The sequence below is a fragment of the Pseudorasbora parva genome, chromosome 11 (genome assembly GCF_024679245.1).
Source record: "Pseudorasbora parva isolate DD20220531a chromosome 11, ASM2467924v1, whole genome shotgun sequence".
NCBI classification, from domain to species: Eukaryota; Metazoa; Chordata; class Actinopteri; order Cypriniformes; family Gobionidae; genus Pseudorasbora; species Pseudorasbora parva.
Genome location: NC_090182.1, coordinates 3,782,716 through 3,800,902, shown reverse-complemented (window position 1 = coordinate 3,800,902; position 18,187 = coordinate 3,782,716). Strand labels below are relative to the sequence as shown.

At 43.7% G+C, this 18,187-nt stretch overlaps 1 protein-coding gene across 1 annotated transcript; it reads left to right on the top strand.

Moving 5' to 3' along the window:
* Positions 1–2,218: 2,218 nt before the first annotated feature.
* On the top strand, positions 2,219–10,995 carry LOC137092537 (nuclear factor 7, brain-like). Its single transcript, XM_067456814.1, has 6 exons — positions 2,219–2,761; positions 4,030–4,125; positions 4,236–4,466; positions 4,577–4,599; positions 4,682–4,800; positions 10,451–10,995. The coding sequence occupies exons 1-6, from the start codon at positions 2,366–2,368 to the stop codon at positions 10,993–10,995; spliced, it is 1,410 nt and encodes a 469-aa protein (XP_067312915.1). The 5' UTR covers positions 2,219–2,365.
* The last annotated feature ends 7,192 nt before the right edge of the window (positions 10,996–18,187 follow it).

The following is an 18,187-nucleotide window of genomic DNA, read 5'->3' as shown; positions in this document are numbered from 1 at the left end:
CATAATCATCAATATGTTTGGACTGTTATCATCGGTGTCTTCTTAAATTCCTCCCAGTTAGCAGTTTTAAACTTCTGTCTAAGAATATTGACTACCTCTATTTTTTCCACTTCTAATCCTATTTTACAACAAAGAGGGAAATGGTCACTTCCTATAGTATGGTGTCCTAACACTTCCCATGTACATTTCCTAGCCAAGTCTTCTGATACTAAAGTTAAATCTGTTGCAGAATAATGACCACTGCTACATCAATCCTTGTTGCTTTACCATCATTCAGGCACATTAAACTACTCCACTCCAGCATATCTTCTATAATATTCCCATTATGATCATTATTTACACTTCCCCATATTGTGCTGTGGGCATTAAAGTCTCCACACCACACTAATTTATGACTACCTGCTCCTCGACTTGTCTCCAATGTTTCTCTACTCAACCATTTCCATCATTCCTGTCCCTTCGTATGACATTATATTCATGTATTGTAGATTTAAATTGTGTCTTTAGCCAAGTTTCTTGTATACACACAACACTAGGTTTACTATCTAGTTCCTCAATGTACTTTTTAAATTCTTGCCCATTAGCTAATAAACTTCTGCCATATCGTAAAACTGACAACAGCATTAACATCGACCGCATGTTTGCATGTTTGTAGTTAGATCTTTTCATTAATCTCATCTATAATTCCTTCAATATCCAAGTATTTTTCAGCTGCCTTAATTATGATCTTTATCCTTTCCGTTCAACTCTCTGTTTGTGCTGAACATAACTTCTGCCATAAATGCAACGAATTTGACTTTGTCTATGATCATATGCTTCTCACTGCCTGCCTATGCATGTCTTTCTCAAAGCACTTTCTCTCCATCTCTGATGCTCGCCTTTGCTCGTTCTCCTTTTGTTCTTTCTTGACTTTAAGAGCTTCAGCATACGACACCCTCTCCATAATCCTGACATTGTGTATTTCTGTATTTTCAGAATTGCTTTACTCCCTGAACACATTTCTCATATTCTTGATCCTCACTGCATCTCTTTGTTTCTCTCTGCAAACAGCTGGCATTTGTATCATCTGAGCGGTGGAGGAATATATGGACGTATAACTCACATATCAAAGAAATACTCTAGCTGGTAACTTCTCCTCATCAAATTGCAACATGACTGACAAACTATCCATCCTTTCCTTATTTCTGACACTTTTCAGTCTTTTATCATTACTCACGGATGCCTCTGTAACATTGGCTTTTATTGTCTCATCAGAAACATAATGTTTTCCAAATTTTTCCTTCAGTGCTTTAGTTAGTTTTAATGTGTTTATTGCACTCACCGATTCTGAAGTAAATTTCATCAGTACTTTATATGCTTCCTTTTTATTTCTAGTTGCCCCGTTTTCTCTTTCACTATCCGTACCCGACATAGGACTCCATTTTTTTTCTTTCGTTTCCTATTTTCTACTACTGTCCAATTACCTTTTCTAGATCCCTCCTTACCTCGATCAAACATTTCTCCTTCCATATCCAAATCCCTTCTACTATCTACGTCACTTCCTTCCATCATTTGCTCCACCCACAATCCAGTTGTTTGCCAACCCCAGAATCGACCTGTTCAGAACTCCTATGGCCCGGTCGACCAATCTCCATTTATTTTAATGAGACACAACTGAATAATCCAACCCAGGCTCATTGGAAATACGTGACATTTTTGCAACACCCGAATTTTGTACCTCCAGGTACGTTTACCTGCACTTTTTGGGTGAAATGTCCGCCGGAGGCGCTAAGTGGTAGAATTCTTTTCTCTATTCCCAGACTGATCTCATGAAATGGGGTATGTATGACACGCCAATTCGTATGCCATTTTGGCGTGCTATCAAAACGCATAATCGCTTTTTTAGCTTATTTATCAAAGCTGTTACATTCTATCCCCCTACACTGCCCCTACCCCTAAACCTACCCATCACACACACACACACACACACACACACACACACACACACACACACACACACACACACACACACACACACACACACACACACACACACACAGCCCTTAAACCTACCCATCACACACACACATGCAAACACACAGCCCCTAAACCTACCCATCACAAGAAACATTCTACTTTATGTAACCCCAGAAACTCCACCCTCTTACAAACCCTATCAGGAAGAGACTAGTCTTATTATTTCTTACTTTCGTTTTTACTGAAAGCTGAAACGAGTCAGAGCTGTGAAGAACAGAGGAGGACACTTTATATTAGGATTATTGTGTGTTTCTGAATTAGTTTTTTATTGTAATTAATAACTTTTCAAAGCAAAGATTAGAAAGTGAAAGTAAATTGTAGATTATTTGATCTTTTACAAGACGAGGAAATGGATTCAAAATCTGTTGAAGATCCTACTTGTCCTGTTTGCCTTGAAATCTTCAAGGTTCCTGTTTTTCTGTCCTGTACTCACAGTATTTGTAAAGAGTGTCTACAACAGTTCTGGAAAACTCAGGAAACTCAGGAGTGTCCCGTCTGCAGGAGAAGATCCTCAAAAGGCCATCCTCCAGTTAATCTAGAGTTAAAAAACTTGTGTGATTCATTGATAAAGGAGAGAAATGAGAGGCGTTCATCAGAGTCTGAGGAGATCTGCAGTTTACACAGCGAGAAACTCAAACTCTTCTGTCTGGAGGACAAACAGCCTGTGTGTGTCGTGTGCATAGACTCAGAGAAACATGCCAAACACACATTCAGACCCATCAGTGAAGTGGTTTCATCTTACAAGGTAAGACAAATGTCTCTCATTTCATGCTAAATACAGTGATAAACACACAGTAATATTTGCGTGTACAATAGACTAGTAGACTAGTAGACCCGCTCTCAGGAGCTCAGTGAACTCAAGCGTGGTACCGTGAAAGGTTGCCACCTGTGCAAGTCCATTCCTGACATTTCCTCACTACTAAATATTCCACGCTCAACTGTTAGTGGGATTATAACAAAGTGGAAGCGATTGAGAACAACAGAAGCTCAGCCACAAAGTGTTAGGCCACGTAAAATCCCAGAGCGGGGTCAGCGCATGCTGAGGGTCACAGTGCGCAGAAGTCACCAACTTTCTGCAGAGTCAACAGCTCCAGACCTCCAAACTTCTGTGGCCTTCAGATGAGCTCAAGAACAGCGTAGAGAGCTTCATGGAATGGGTTTCCATGGCCGAGCAGCTCATCCAAGCCTTACATCACCAAGAGCAATGCAAAGTGTGGGATGCAGAGGAGTAAAGCAGCCGCCACTGGACTCTAGAGCAGTGAGACGTGTTCTCTGAGTGACCAATCACGCTTCAGTCTGACAATCCCATGGACGAGTCTGGGTTTGGCGGTCACCAGGAGAACGCCAGGAGAAAACAAAGCGTCGGTCCATAAAGACATGGATGAGGAGTTTGGTGTGGAGGAACTTGACTGGCCTGCACAGAGTCCAGAGCTCAACCCGATAGAACAGCTTTGGGATAAATTAGAGCGGAGACTGAGAGCCAGCCTTCTCGTCCAAAATCAGTGCCTGACCTCACAAATGAGCTTCTAGAAGAATGGGCAAAGATCCCCATAAACACACTCCTAAACCTTGAGGAAAGCCTTCCCAGAAGAGCTGAAGCTGTTAGAGCAGCAAAGGGTGGGCCGACTCCATATTAAACCCTAAGGCTTAACAATGGGGTGTCATTAAAGTTCATGTGCAAGTAAAGGCAGGCTTCGCACAACTTTTGGCAATATAGTGTACTTTCACTTCCTGTATTGGCATTTGTACAACCACACATTTACAACTGCATAGATATAATAATTAAGAATTGGCCATTGCAAAAAAACACATTTGTTTGCTGAAAACATGATTTTTTGATTTTCATCATTTGTAATTAAACATTATATGTCCTGCCATTTTCAGGCACAAATGCTTCTGAGATTAACACATTCAGCATAAAAATATTAATATAACAATAAAAACATCTAAACACACAATGTTTAAACCTTTTAAAGCTTCATCAGTTTCACATATTTTCATCTTAACCTGTAGGAGGAATTTAATACAGCGCTGACGTCCTTACAAAACAAGCTCAAACATGGAGAAGAAATTAAAGGAGAGTGTGATAAAACAATCCAACACATCGAGGTGAGGATGTGTAAAGAGTCAAACACTCAACATTCACACACAGTTTATTATTGACATTAGTGGAGTGAGTGTTCACAGAGCTGACTGAAGTGAATGTGATGTGATTTCAGTCTCAAGCTGAGCACACAGAGTGTCAGATTAAAGAAGAGTTTGAGAAGCTTCATCAGTTTCTCAGAGACGAAGAAGAAGCTACAATCACTGCACTGAGGGAGGAAGAGGAGCAGAAGAAGCAGAGGATGAAGGAGAAGCTGGAGGAGATGAACACACACATCTCAGCTCTTTCACACACAATCAGAGACATGGAGGAGATGATGAAAGCCAATGACGTCTCGTTTCTAAAGGTGACCAATCAATCTGGCTTCATTCTTTGAGCATAAAACAACTTGAGACTCACTGACAATGAGAGTGTTTGATAAGATATTAACATGTTTTCAAACTCTATATTTTCCAGAACTTTAACGCCTCAATGGAAAGGTGAGTGAGCTGCTCGTATCTCTTCTCTCAGTGGATCTGAACTCAAATTCACTGCAGTTCTGACTCCTGAATGTTCCTCCAGAGTCCAGATCCCACAGCCGGATCCACGGATGAGTTCTGGAGCTTTGATTGATGTGTCCCGTTATCTGGGTAACCTGCGGTCCAGAGTCTGGAAGAAGATGCTGGAAACTGTCCAACACAGTGAGTCTCAGCAGATCTGACACCAGCGCAAAACATCCTTCAGATAGAAACACACACAGCATTAACATCTGATAGAAATATATTTAATAATCACTCTAGTTTCTGAGTGAATCTGAACTGTATGTCAGAAGATCATCAGATCATCAGATTTTATTTTGATGAATAAAATAATTAATTTTTGATGAATAAATATGCTGTCATTAAAATATGTTAATATAGAAATATATCTGAAAAATATAGAAACAAAATAATTTAAATAAGTAAAGATTCTGAAAGCATTGAAGGAGATCCCATAATAATTTAATATATATTTACAGTGGCAACAATAACGTCACGGTTACGTATGTAACCTTAGTTCCCTGAAGAGGGAACGAGATGCTGCGTCGAAACGCTGTGAGAACGCCTCTGCGTGATTGCGTCATGAAGCGCGTGTCGAATCAGTCCAATCGGAAGAAGGAATGTCATAGGCGGGTGACGTCATAGACCGGAAACTATAAAGCACCCGTGAACACAAACAGCTTTGGAAAAGCCTGAAGTAAGTGATCACGGGCATGCCGGGAGTATGGCAGGGTGACGCAGCATCTCGTTCCCCTTTCAGGGAACTAAGGTTACATACGTAACCGAGAAGTTCCCTATCAGGGAACTCGAGCTGCGTCGAAACATTTTGAGAATGCTTATACCCACATCGCCATAGGACCAAGTGCTCGTATGTGTGAAACCTCAGCGCACACGACTACGACAACACTTGCGCCCCAACCATAGATTGTACGTCAAGTTCGTAGAATCTGACAAAGGTAAGCGGCGAGGACCAGCCTGCCGCATTACAAACGTCCTGGAGGGAAGCCCCCGACAACAGTGCTTTAGAAGCAGCCATACCCCTAGTAGAATGGGCCCGGACAGCCAAGGGAGACGGCTGTCCGGATGCCTCATAAGCAAGTGAGATGGCCTCGACCACCCACTTGCTCATTCTCTGCTTGGATACTGGAGCACCCCTCCAAAACAGACAAACAGCTGGTCAGCCTTTCTCCACAGGGCAGCTCTGTGGACATAGGCATCTAATGCCCTAACTGGGCAAAGCAGATTGAGTTTCTCTTGGTCTGACGTCACGAAGGGCAGAGGACAGAAGGCCTGAAGAGTGATAGGACCTCTAGGTCCTGTAGGGACCTTAGAGATGTAACTCGATCTGGAATGAAGAAAAGCCTTCACCATCCCAGGTGCAAATTCTAAGCATGAGGGCCCCACCGAGAGGGACTGAATGTCTCCAATTCTTTTAAGAGACGAAATGGCCAAACGAAAGATAGTTTTTAGTGTCAGAAACTTGTCCGACACCTTCTCTATAGGCTCGAAAGGGGCCACAGATAGGCCCTAAAGCACAATGGCCAGATCCCAGGCTGGGACCCTCGAATGCACTACCGGCCTCAGCCTCAAGGTACCACGAAGGAAAGGAGTAACTAACGGGTGTCCCCAAAGAAACCCCACGCAAAGGAGTGTGGAAAGCAGCTAAGGCCGCCAAGTACACCTTTATTGTGGAGGGGGTCAACCCTGCCGAGAACCTTTCCTGCAGGAACTTCAGCACTGTACCAACCGGGCAGTTAACTGGGTCCAACTGGCGATCTCTGCACCACGCGGAGAACAATCTCCACTTTAGTGCGTATAATTTCCTCGTGGATGGAGCTCTGGAGTGAAGAATGGTCTCAACGACCTCAGCCGAGAGACCCGCCTCTACGAGCTGGGCCCCCTCAGAGGCCAAGCCCACAGTTTCCATAACTCCGGGCGGGGATGAAGGAACACCCCGCCTGCTTGAGAGAGAAGGTCCCTCCTGGTTGGAATCTCCATCGGAGAGCCTTCCAAGAGGGATATTAGGTCCAAAAACCAAACTCTGGTCGGCCAGTACGGAGCCACTAACAGCAGATGGACCCTGTCCCGGTGCACCCTCTCCAGAACTCCCGGAAGCAGAGCAATCGGGGGAAAAGCGTACAGGGGCAGCCTCGGCCACTCCTGTACCATGACATCCAGCGGGGCTGGATGCGACAGAGAGAACCACTGAGGGCAGTGAGAATTCTCTGCCGAAGCAAACAGATCTATCTCTGCTTTCCCATATTTCAACCACAGGAGTTCCACCACCTTGGGGTGGAGCCTCCATTCCCCGGGCCTCAGCCCCTGCCTTGACAGTATGTCTGCTTCCTGGTTCAGGACTCCCGGGATGTACACTGCCCTGATTGAACGCAGTTTCCCTTGGGCCCACAGGAGGATCTGACGCGCCAATTTGTACGAGGGGCGAGACTTCAGACCCCCCTGATGATTTATATAGGTGACCACTGACCAGTTGTCTGACCTGACCAACACATGATGTCTCCTGAGGCCTGGCAGGAAGTGTTTCAAAGCAAGAAACACAGCCAGCATCTCCAGCCAATTTATGTGCCATAACAGCTGATATTCCTGCCATAGACCTTGGGACGAGCAAACACTCATGGTCACCCCCCCAACCCGTGAGAGATGCATCTGTCGTTAGCGTGACGCGACGAACAAGAGCTCCTATCACAGGTCCCTAGGACAGAAACCGATGATCTCTCCACATGACCAGAGCACGAAGGCATCGATCGTGCAAAGCGGGTTCCCCCTCGGGAAAGCCCCCTGAATCTGAGCCACCACTGCAGTGGCCTCATATTCAGCAGGCCAAAATGTATCACATTGGACGCAGCTGCCATGAGGCCTAACAGTTTCTGAAACAGCTTTACAGTGACAAATCGGCCTAGCTTCGGTTTTTTCGTCACCAATAAGATTGTTGTTATGCGTGTCGGCGATAATTGCGTCCGCATAATTATCGAATCCCATACTACGCCTAGAAAGGTGGTCCTCTGAGCCGGAGAAAGCACACTTTTCTTTGCGTTTAGCCTCAACCCCAACCTCGTCATATGTGCAAGGACAACATCTCAATGCTGAACTGCTCTGATTGAGCCAAAATCAACCAATCGTCGATGTAGTTGAGTATGCGGATGCCCTGCAGGCGCAAAGGCACCAGAGCTGCATCCACACACTTCGTGAAGGTGCGGGGTGACAGTCCTAGACTGAAGAGAAGTACTCGATATTGGTATGCCTCTCCCCTGAAGGCAAACCTCAGGAACTTCCTGTGATGTGGAAGGATGGATACATGGAAATAGGTGTCCTTGAGATCTATAGTGACAAACCAGTCCTCTGACCAGACCTGTGACAGGATCTGTCTGAGTGTAAGCATCTTGAACTAGAAATTCGTCTAGAAAATCTACTAAGGGAACCAGCCTCTCGAGGCTGGCCTCTGGTGTAATTTGAACACCAAGTGCAGTGCCCTGAAGTGGCGAACTGGCAGGGAACACCTGACCTGACTGCTCATATGCCCTACGAGGAGGGGGCGGACCACCCTCGGGTTGCCCGCGGAGACCGTCTGCGCCCCGGCATTGCGGTGGAGTTGGCAGTGCGGCCCCCTGAGGGAAGAGGCCAGCAAGAGATACCGGCGCATCAAGCAAGAAGCTTTTCTCCCTCTCCTTGATTTCAGTGGGGTTGAGCCACAAGTGTCTCTCCGTGGCCATCAGTGCTGCCATAGAGCAGCCCACACATCTGGTCTCAATGGTGGCACAGAGACCTAGATCAGCTGACTGCCTGAGCTCATTGATGACATCTCCCCCCCACTTCATCTCTGCCATCCAGATCCCTCAGCAAGTCGGCCTGGTATGCCTGCATTATAGCCATAGTATGCAGACACGCCGCGGCCTGACTTTCAGCCTATAAGCCTTACCCACCAATGCCGACGTTGTCTTTAACGGCTTGGTGGGTAATGCCGGGGCTTTTAGGGACGATGCAGCTAAAGGCGAGAGATGGCTCACAAGTGTCTCTTCGACCTTAGGCATCGCCCCATAACCATATTGCTTCAGCCCTAGTATATTACTATACGTGGATGTTTGTATATGATGCCGGTTTTCTCCAAGACCTAGACACCTTGGCGTGAAGGTCTGGAAAAAACGGCAAGCCCCGATGTTGAGGCTCTGCCGCACGGGACGGTAAAAAGCGCTCATCAAGTTTGCTTTTTCTATGATGAGGCTCCGATCTTTCAACTGGCCAGTCAATATTTAACCTGGCTACCGCCTTCGTGAGCACCTCAACTAGCTCCTCACCAGCGGGTGACTGAAGTGGAGATTCTACAGTCGCGATGCTCTCAACGTCCACCTCCTCAGAGCTGGATAGTTGGAGCATCGGTGCCCCGCCCGGGGAGTAAGAAACCGCAGGGCGGGCTTCCAAACCCCGAGAAGAGGCACTGGATCTCACAGGTGAGGGCTGAGATAAGGCTGGGCCTGTCTCAAACCCCTCTGTGAGATCCATTTGTGAACCCCACGACTGAAGCCCCCACTCTGCCTCGGCAAAAGCGGGACCCGAGCCGCGGGGAACACGAGCCAAGGCACCCTCCTCGAAGAGAGCCCGGTGGGAGCACAGCGTTCTTAGTGGAAGCCGCTCACAAGCAGCCCCCTCGAGAGCGGCCTGGGCGTGCTGCACTCCCAAACAGACAACACACATAGAATGTGTATCCCCACCCGTGATGTAATGAGGGCAGGGATGAACACATATAGTGAATTGCTGTTCACTCGCCATTTTTTCTTCCTTTTCTCTCTATGTTATAAAATATCTATATATTTAACAAAGGTGGAAAATTCTTGCTTAGTCTCACTACTAAGGACAGACAAAAACACCAAATAGAAAAATTCACACAGATCACTTACTGAAGGCACAGAAGCTAGTTTCAGTTTGTGTTTGCGGGTGCTTTATAGTTTCCAGTTTATGACGTCACCCGACTATGACGTTCCGTCTTCCGGTTGGACTGATTCGACACGCGCTTCATGACGCAATCACGCAGAGGCGTTCACACAGCGTTTCAACGCAGCTCGAGTTCCCTGAGAGGGAACTTATATTTTATTATAATATGATGGTTTTTAAATATGATGGTTTCATTATAAATATGGTGATTATCTCTAAGGTGGACACCCAGCTTAATATATGAAAATTATCATCTGAATCTAACCGTCATGTCAACAAATGGAAAAGTCAGCAGCTGTTTATTATCATGTTAAATATGGTGCCTTTACCCCAAATACCATACTTTTACATATTCCACCATTATTGAAAAACTGTTGCTTTAATTACCTTGAACAAAACTGACAACATTAACAATAATAATAATATTAAATTATAATAATTATTGCACCTTGTATTTGCTACTTAAATCTACAACATTTTTAAAAACATCAAATATTAGATAATGAGTGCAGGATCAACTTTGCGCTGCTGCCTGAGATCGCCTCAAAGATCAGACAAATCTCCACGAGCATCTTGTTTTGGAGAGGCAAGTGCTGAGACAAGTTTTTGTGCCATCTAATGGTTTAGAGGAAAACCAAATCAAAGAGCCTTTAGCCCGTGGAGCCTTTAGCCCCGTTGTACCCAACATGTATTAGGATACAATAGTGTTTATTGAATATGATATTAAACCTGAAGCCTCAATCCATTCTGACAGAAACTGAGAGACCAGTGTCATGATAGCAGGATTTATAGAAAGTCTTTATATGTGTTTTATATTTATATTTCTGATCATATTTCATCCTGTAATCTGATGTTCTTCTCTTTGCAGCTCCGTTGACTCTTGATCCAAACACAGCAAATCCTCGTCTCACACTCTCGTCTGATCTGACCAGTGTGTCGCTCAGTGATGGAGATAAAACACTTCCTGATAATCCAGAGAGGTTTGACAGGTCTCTGTGTGTCCTGGGATCTGAGGGCTTTAACTCAGGAACACACTGCTGGGATGTGGAGGTCAGTGACAGTACAGGCTGGAGTCTTGGAATAACCACAGCATCAAGCCAAAGGAAGGGAGAGGATTTCTTCAAGTCTAATGTCTGGCGTGTGTGGTACTGGAACAGCAAATACGGCTCTCAATCCCCAGATCAACCTGAAACTGTCTTTCCTGTTAAAGTGAAGCTTCAGCGTGTGAGAGTTCAGCTGGACTATGACAGAGGAACAGTGTCATTCTCTGATCCTGTAACTAACACACATTTACTCACAGTCAGGACGTCCTTCACTGAGACTGTCTTTCCATTCTTATATAATCTCTGCAGAACTTCCCCTCTGAGGATCTTACCAGTTAAACTGATTATTACAGCAGAAAATCCCAGTTAAATCTGATTCTGCTTCCAGATCAATGGGTTATTGATGTGATGTGACATGTTCACTGTCACACAAGATAAAAATGAATATAATTAGTATTGTCATCATTTAAAATGCAGTAAATCGTTAAAAATTTATTTGTCTTACATAGACCTGTTGTTATAAAAACTGCTTTGTCTTTTGATTCTTTACATTTTTGAGCCCAATCTCAGAATTGTCCTGTGGTGTGACCATCTCAAGCATGGGTCAGTAAACTACAACTTTCATAAAATAAAAAAGAAAAGCATAAAAATAATTTGGGGCAATTTTATTTTGGCTTGGATTTTAATTTCTTGGAAATATGAACTGAATTTAGAAATGCTTGGCTGTGTTTAATAAACTAAATGTATTTTTGAAATGAAGACGGCGTTTGGAGTGGAGTGTGTGTTAAATAATCACTGTTCCCTGAATCAACGACTTAATACAAGAGGCCAACCTAAGAGTTCACTGTAAAAAAATCCCCATAACATTTACGGTAAAAAAAATTGGCAGCTGTGGTCGCCAGAACTTCACTGTAAAACATACGGTAGCAACATTTTAGGTTTTACAGATTTAAGCTAAATTTACAGTAAATACCTGTATTTCATTAACTGAAATAATGTTGAATTACCAACCTTGTTACTCCCCTCAAGGTTTAATAAAGGCTCAAGTCGTTCCTGGGTTTTAACGGGCATTTATTCGTTGACAAATCTTCAAACATGTCTTTACATGCTCTCGTATGGCCACATTTCCGCATTGCCGTCAGAACTGGTATAAATAAACAACAACACAGAAACGTAAATTAACCTTACATTCTTGACATACTTACAGACAATACTAAACAAAATCATCTATAAAAGTAAGAATAAAAGATAAATGTATGCAATGTAAAGTATCGCAATCAGCTTGTTACAAACACAGTCACATAACACAAATAAATGACAAGTATGGAGAAATATACCTTATTGGCCGCATGAACTCGAGAGGGTAAACTTAAAGTGTGCTTCTTCTTGACGCTTTACTGACAAACTTGTATATAACTTTATAATCTTCTGATGATATTCAGACAGCAGGCTCACAAACCGCAGCATATCTCTCTTATCATAGCGAGCACCCCCATACAGCATCCACATAGCAACACATTATAATTTCAACTAATGAACTATGTGTATGCAATTACTGTAAGTTAAAGTTATGTTAGTCAGCTTCAAGTAATGTGACTGTCTTGTGGATAGGTCTCTCCAGATAGACTGGTTTGCTGAGTCTCTTTCCTTGGTCGTTTAATGCTGAGTCGCTGATCAATAACCTAACTTTCCGCACACATCCATCTTCAGCGGGATGAACACAGTGGTGACCTTAGCCAGCTTCCATTCATTTCTGGGTGCAGTATCGTCTTGTACAATTACTATATCATTGACCTTTGCATTTCTCTTTTTCTTGTGCCATTTCTGTCTTTGTTGTAAACTCAACAGGTATTCCTTTTTCCATCTGTGCCAAAATTCATTGACAAGGTATTGGACTCTACGCCATCTCTTGCGGAGGTAGAGGTCTTCCTTAACGAAATCTCCCAGTGGAGGCAAGATTATTGAGGATTTCATTGTCAGAAGTAAGTTGGGCGTAAGAGGTTGAGGGCCTGTTGGGTCACTGAGTAAGTGTGCTGTCATAGGTCGGCTGTTTATGATTGCCATCACTTCATAAAGGTAGGTCGGTAAGGATGAACTGTCAAGTGTTCGGGATGACAGAGTGAATTGAGAAATGCATCAGTTGAGAGATTGTCAAGTAACTCTATGTGCACTGCACGAGAGCAAAAGAAGGTGAACAATAGTCCATAACATTTCAGCTCTTTTCGACCTTCTTTGTTGTAAACTTTGTTGTATGGACCAAAACAATCCATCCCACAATACGTGAAGGGAGGAGTTGTCTCCATTCTCTCATGTGGCAGGTCTGCCATTTTTTGTTCCTCAGTGTGACGTCTAAACCTTCTGCACTTGATGCAGTGGTAGATGACTGATGACACAAATTGACTACATCAAAGGATCCAGATGCCATTTGATCTCAACTCGTTTATGGTCATGCCACGTCCCTGATGCTGCACTTGTCTGTGATAGTGATCAATCAATATCCATGTTATGTGGTTGTTTTTTGGTAGGATGACTGGGTGTTTGATGTGTAGATGCATGGAAGCATGCTCTAATCGACCTCCCACTCTAAGGATGCCCCTGTGGTCTAAGTAGGGATTGAGTCGGTACAGCCTATTTTTTTTGTCTTTGGTCACCTCTCTCTGTGACTTAAGATCATTGATCTCTTTGGAGAAGATTTCCCTTTGTACAATGAGCATGATGATAAGCTCCGCATCCTGTCTTTCCTTGAGACTTGTGGCTTCATTGGTTCTCTGTGTTGTACCCTTGAACTCCTTGAGAAATCTTTGGAGTCTGGCGACTGCTTTCACTAATCTTGTCTAGCTAGAAAACTTAAAGAAGCGATTAGTGATTGAATCTGTTGTGGTTTAGGTCTGGTGCACAATGACCCTGCGCACCTCTGGATCTTTGGCATCAAGTTCTCTCACCTTAACCTCACCGCTTGGAAGCTCTTCCTGCCAGAGAAACTCTGGACCACTAAACCAATTGGAAGCAATGAGCTCTTTTGCCTTAAGCCCTCGTGACGCATGGTCAGCGGGATTATCTTCTGACATCACGTATTTCTACTGGGTTGGTTTTGTACTTTCCTCGATGCGCTGTATGCGATTAGCTACGAAGATATGAAACCGTTTTGCGTCATTGCTGATGTATCCTAACACAACGTTTGAATCTGTCCAGAAGAATTCTTGGGCATCTTCAAGCTCCAATTCTCCTCTGAGCATGTCACTTGTCTGTACTGCTACAACTGCTGCGGACAGCTCAAGTCTTGGTACCGTGGTTACCTTTGTGGGGGATACTCTGCCCTTAGCCATGACAAGAATGCAGTGTACCTGTCCTATTGTGCTGGTTGCTCTTAGATAGGTACATTCTCCATACCCTGTGACACTTGGGTCTGAGAAATGGTGGATTTCATACTTGTAAACTGTCTTGAAATCTACTGGTAGGTAGTATCTTTCAATCTTGACATTGGTCAAGTTCTGTAAATCCAACAACCAGGACTCCCACCATGGTCTTAGCTTATTTGACAGTGGCTCATCCCAGCCAAACTTCTCACGACACATCTGTTGAAGTATTTGTTTCCCGAGTAGGACCAAAGGCGCCACAAAGCCAAGTGGATCAAAGATAGAGGCTACTGTGGACAAAACTCCTCTTCTGGAGAGAGGGCGCTCATTCACGACTACTCGAAACTGAAAGTGATCAGAGGTGACACACCATTTGACGCCTAAAGCTCTCTCAATCTGTTGTTCACCAAGCGCTAAGTCTTGTTTCATTACGGTGTCTGCACAGTCTTCCTTTGGGAGGGATGCTAATACTTGTTGGCTATTTGAGATTAACTTATGTAGTCGCAAATTGCCTGTATTGCAGAGCTGCCTTACTTCATTTACCAACTGGATAGCCTCTTCTTCTGAGTGGACACTTATTAGGCCATCATCCACATAAAAGTTTCTCTCAATGAAACGAATTGTGGCATTACTGAAATGACCTTGCCCTTGAGCTGCGATGTATTTGAGGCCGTAGTTTGCGCACCTGGGTGATGAAGTGGCTCCAAACAGATGGACACGCAAACAGTAGACGGAGGGGTTGGAGTAGAAGTCCCCATTGTCCCACCACAGAAAGCGGAAGTAGTCTTGTTCTTCTGGCTTGACATGGAATTGATGAAACATGCGTTCTATGTCACACATCACCGCTACTTGACCCTTACGAAACTGGCATTGAACACCTACCAAGGTATTGGTCAACTCTTGTCCAGTGAGTAGAAAGTCATTTAATGACACACCTTTATACTTTGCAGAGCAGTCAAACACGACTCTTATTTTTCCAGGTTTCTGGGGGTGGTAGACTCCATGGTGAGGGATGTACCAGGAGGGGCTTTTGTCCAGTTCGTCCGGTGGAACTTTTTCCGCATCTCCACGTGTTATTGTTTCATTCATGAATATTGTGTAGTCTTTGTAGTATTGTGTGTCTTTCTCAAATCTTTTCTTTAGACATTTGAGTCTGTGTTCGGCACAGATTTTATTGTCTGGCAGATTTGCTTTGTCCTTCTTAAAGGGCAAAGGCAACTCACAGTGACGATTCGCTTTCATTTTTACTCCTTCCTCCATTATGTGAATGAAACGCAGATCCTCTTGGGAGAAGTGAGAATCATCCAAGTGGAGTTCATTGAAATCGGATTCAAGTACTTTGATCACATCTAGTGGTGCGACTAGCTCTTTAACTTGTACAACAGACGTACATGACTTCATTTGTTAAGGGGTTTGGTGACTGCACAGAGGGTGTCACTTCTTTGACTATGACTCTGTGGCTGCTTCCAATAACATCTCCATAATCCACACAGGGATCAGTACCACTGACTATAGTCCAGCCAAGGTCTGTTCTTTGAGCGAATGGCTCATTGTCCTTTCCTTACACCCCTTCTCTGGGTAGCAGAGCTTGCGAACAGTTGTACCCTATAAGCAAGCCGACATCACACTCTATCATGGGAGCGATCTCTTCAGCAAGGTTCTCTATACGTGAGGCCATGCTCTTGCGGTCTTTGGTGTGGAAATATGACTTAGATTAGCATGGATAAAGTCTCTTGTGTATGTCGCTGGCAGAGGGATTCTCTTTGATGTGTAGAAGCCTCTGACTTGTAGCCCAAATAGTTTTTGACTTGAAATGACTGCATTCCTGGATGACAGTGTGGAAAGTTTCAACTGCACTTGTATCTTTTCTGTGACTAGAGCATCTGCCTTTTCTTGAAGATCAAATGTGGTGTCGCTCTGACTGTCGAGAAGTGCATAGATAAGAACCTCGTGTTCTGGATCGCTTGTTGTAGACAACCAAACGGGAATTATTGTGGTTGTGAGATCACTGTAAGTGTTTTGTTAAACATGGTTGGCTATTGCCTCGTTTGGTGTTTCTGTACTTGGTTGTTTGGTTTCCCTTGTGCTCTGTTTTTCCCTGCTAGAATCCTTTGTCCCTTTGACTTCCTTGTCACACTCCTGATGTAAGCATGTTGGATACTTTCCTTTGCATGTTTTACAAACACTTCTCCTTTCACATTTCTTTGATTGGTGACCAGGGCTGAGACATCCAAAACACAAACTTGACTCGGTCAGTAATTGTCTTGTCCATGAACTTTCGGCACACATGAATTCCATGGTTTGGTCTTTCACAGAAGATACACTTCTTAGAGTCTGGTTTCTCTACCGAACTGCTTGCTAGCACCTTTGTGTCAACACCATGGGTCTTTGGGAACTTTGGTTTTTCCGAGACACTTGCCTTTAGTGCATGAAGCGATGTTACTGGATTGCATGCTATCTTGGCCTCTCTTGTCATGAATTCGACAAAGTTTCTGAATGTTGGAAATGACCCGCTTTCCTCTTGTATCTCAATTACTTTTCTGTTCCAGCTTGTCATTAGCCAATCAGGAAGCTTGCTAAGCATTTTCTGGTTTTCGCTGCAGTCGTTGAGAACTTCAAGATTCTTAATCTGGAAGATTGCTGTTTCACAGCCTCTGAGAAAATCTGAGAATTCTCATAGTTCAGCACTGTCCTTCGGTCCTATTCTTGGCCATGATGTGAGCTTATCCCTGAAGGCTTTAGCGATTACAAATGAACTTCTATACCTTTCCTCCAGAATGTTCCATGGTGCAAGATACGCTGTGTCCGTTCCCAACAGAAAATAGCTGTCAATTGTTTTTCTTGCTGGCCCACCCTGGGATGTTCTTTCTGTCTATCAGGGTTTGAAAAGACATTTTCCAATCCTTGTATTTTAGTGGGTCTCCAATGAAGACTGAAGGTTCTGGTACTGGTAAATGGCTTATGTTGATTGACTCCGCTAACGCTCTGGCTAATGCAACAGTGCTATCTTCTTGTGTAACATTGGTTGCATGCTGCCGGCTTGTGGCTTCTTGTGGCACAGTGCGTTGTTGCGGGTTATCAGTGGGTTGTGCTAGGTGAAGTTCAGGCAAACTAACCAGATAAGGTGCAGCTTCTTTACACTTGGACTTACTGTGTATAAGGTCTGATATTTTTTCATCTAAAATTGATTCTTGTTTGTAGACTTCCAGATGTGCTTTGGAAGATTTCATTTTCTTGACAGTCTCTAAGCATTCTATCTGCCTTCGCTTTTCTTCTAATGTCTTTTGTTTTTCAGCATTTTCTGCTTCTTGTTGTGCTAGTCTTTTTCTGTTTTCAGCTTCAAGATTTCCAAGTTCCCTTTGCTCAGGCTCCATTTCTTGCATCACTTTCAAGGTGGCTTCAGTTGCAGCCAGTTCTGCTGCTGCTTCTTGTTTCTTCAAAGATGATCTGCTCGAATGACTTGAACTTGTGATTCCAGTACCCGTACATTTGGAACTGTGAGATGCTGATTGGAACACCGATCCAGCCTCACTACAGTGAGTTGACCTTTTAGCTGGGTATTTACCACTTTCCTCTTCTTTAAGAATCTCAGCTGCATATTCTATTATCCTCCCAGAAACAGCATGACATATGTCTACTTGACACTGCGCAACTCGTGATAGGTTTGCTTTACTTCTCCTGAAGCATTTTGGACCCTTACGATGTGATCCTGTAAGCTTGCAGTGCTAGGTGCATCAAGTGCTTTCTTAGCTTGTTTGGTAATATCTTTCCATTTGTCATAATTGGTCTTAAAGCGGCACTGCAGCTTATTCACTCTTTCTTCGTGTAGAGCTTGGCCCTTTTCAGTAAGCTTTCTGGTTCTTTGACTTTTTCTAAAAGCCTCTTCTTCAGCTACTTTACTTGTATTTGCCTCTTGCTGTGGGCTTATGTCTACAGTTTCTTCATCAGGATTTGCTTGCTCCTGCAACTTCAAAGCCTTGCTTGCTTGAACTTCAGGCTCAGCCATTTTACTACTTGAGGTGATGTATGTATATTGACTTAAGGTCAGATGACGTGTGAGTTTGTAAAATTACACAAAATACTACTACTACTACTACTACTACTACTACTACTACTCCATTAGGATTAACTTTAAAAATGTGTATGAACAATTTAATGCAAATTATAAGATAGAAATGACATTCGATGTTAAAAGTAATATAACTT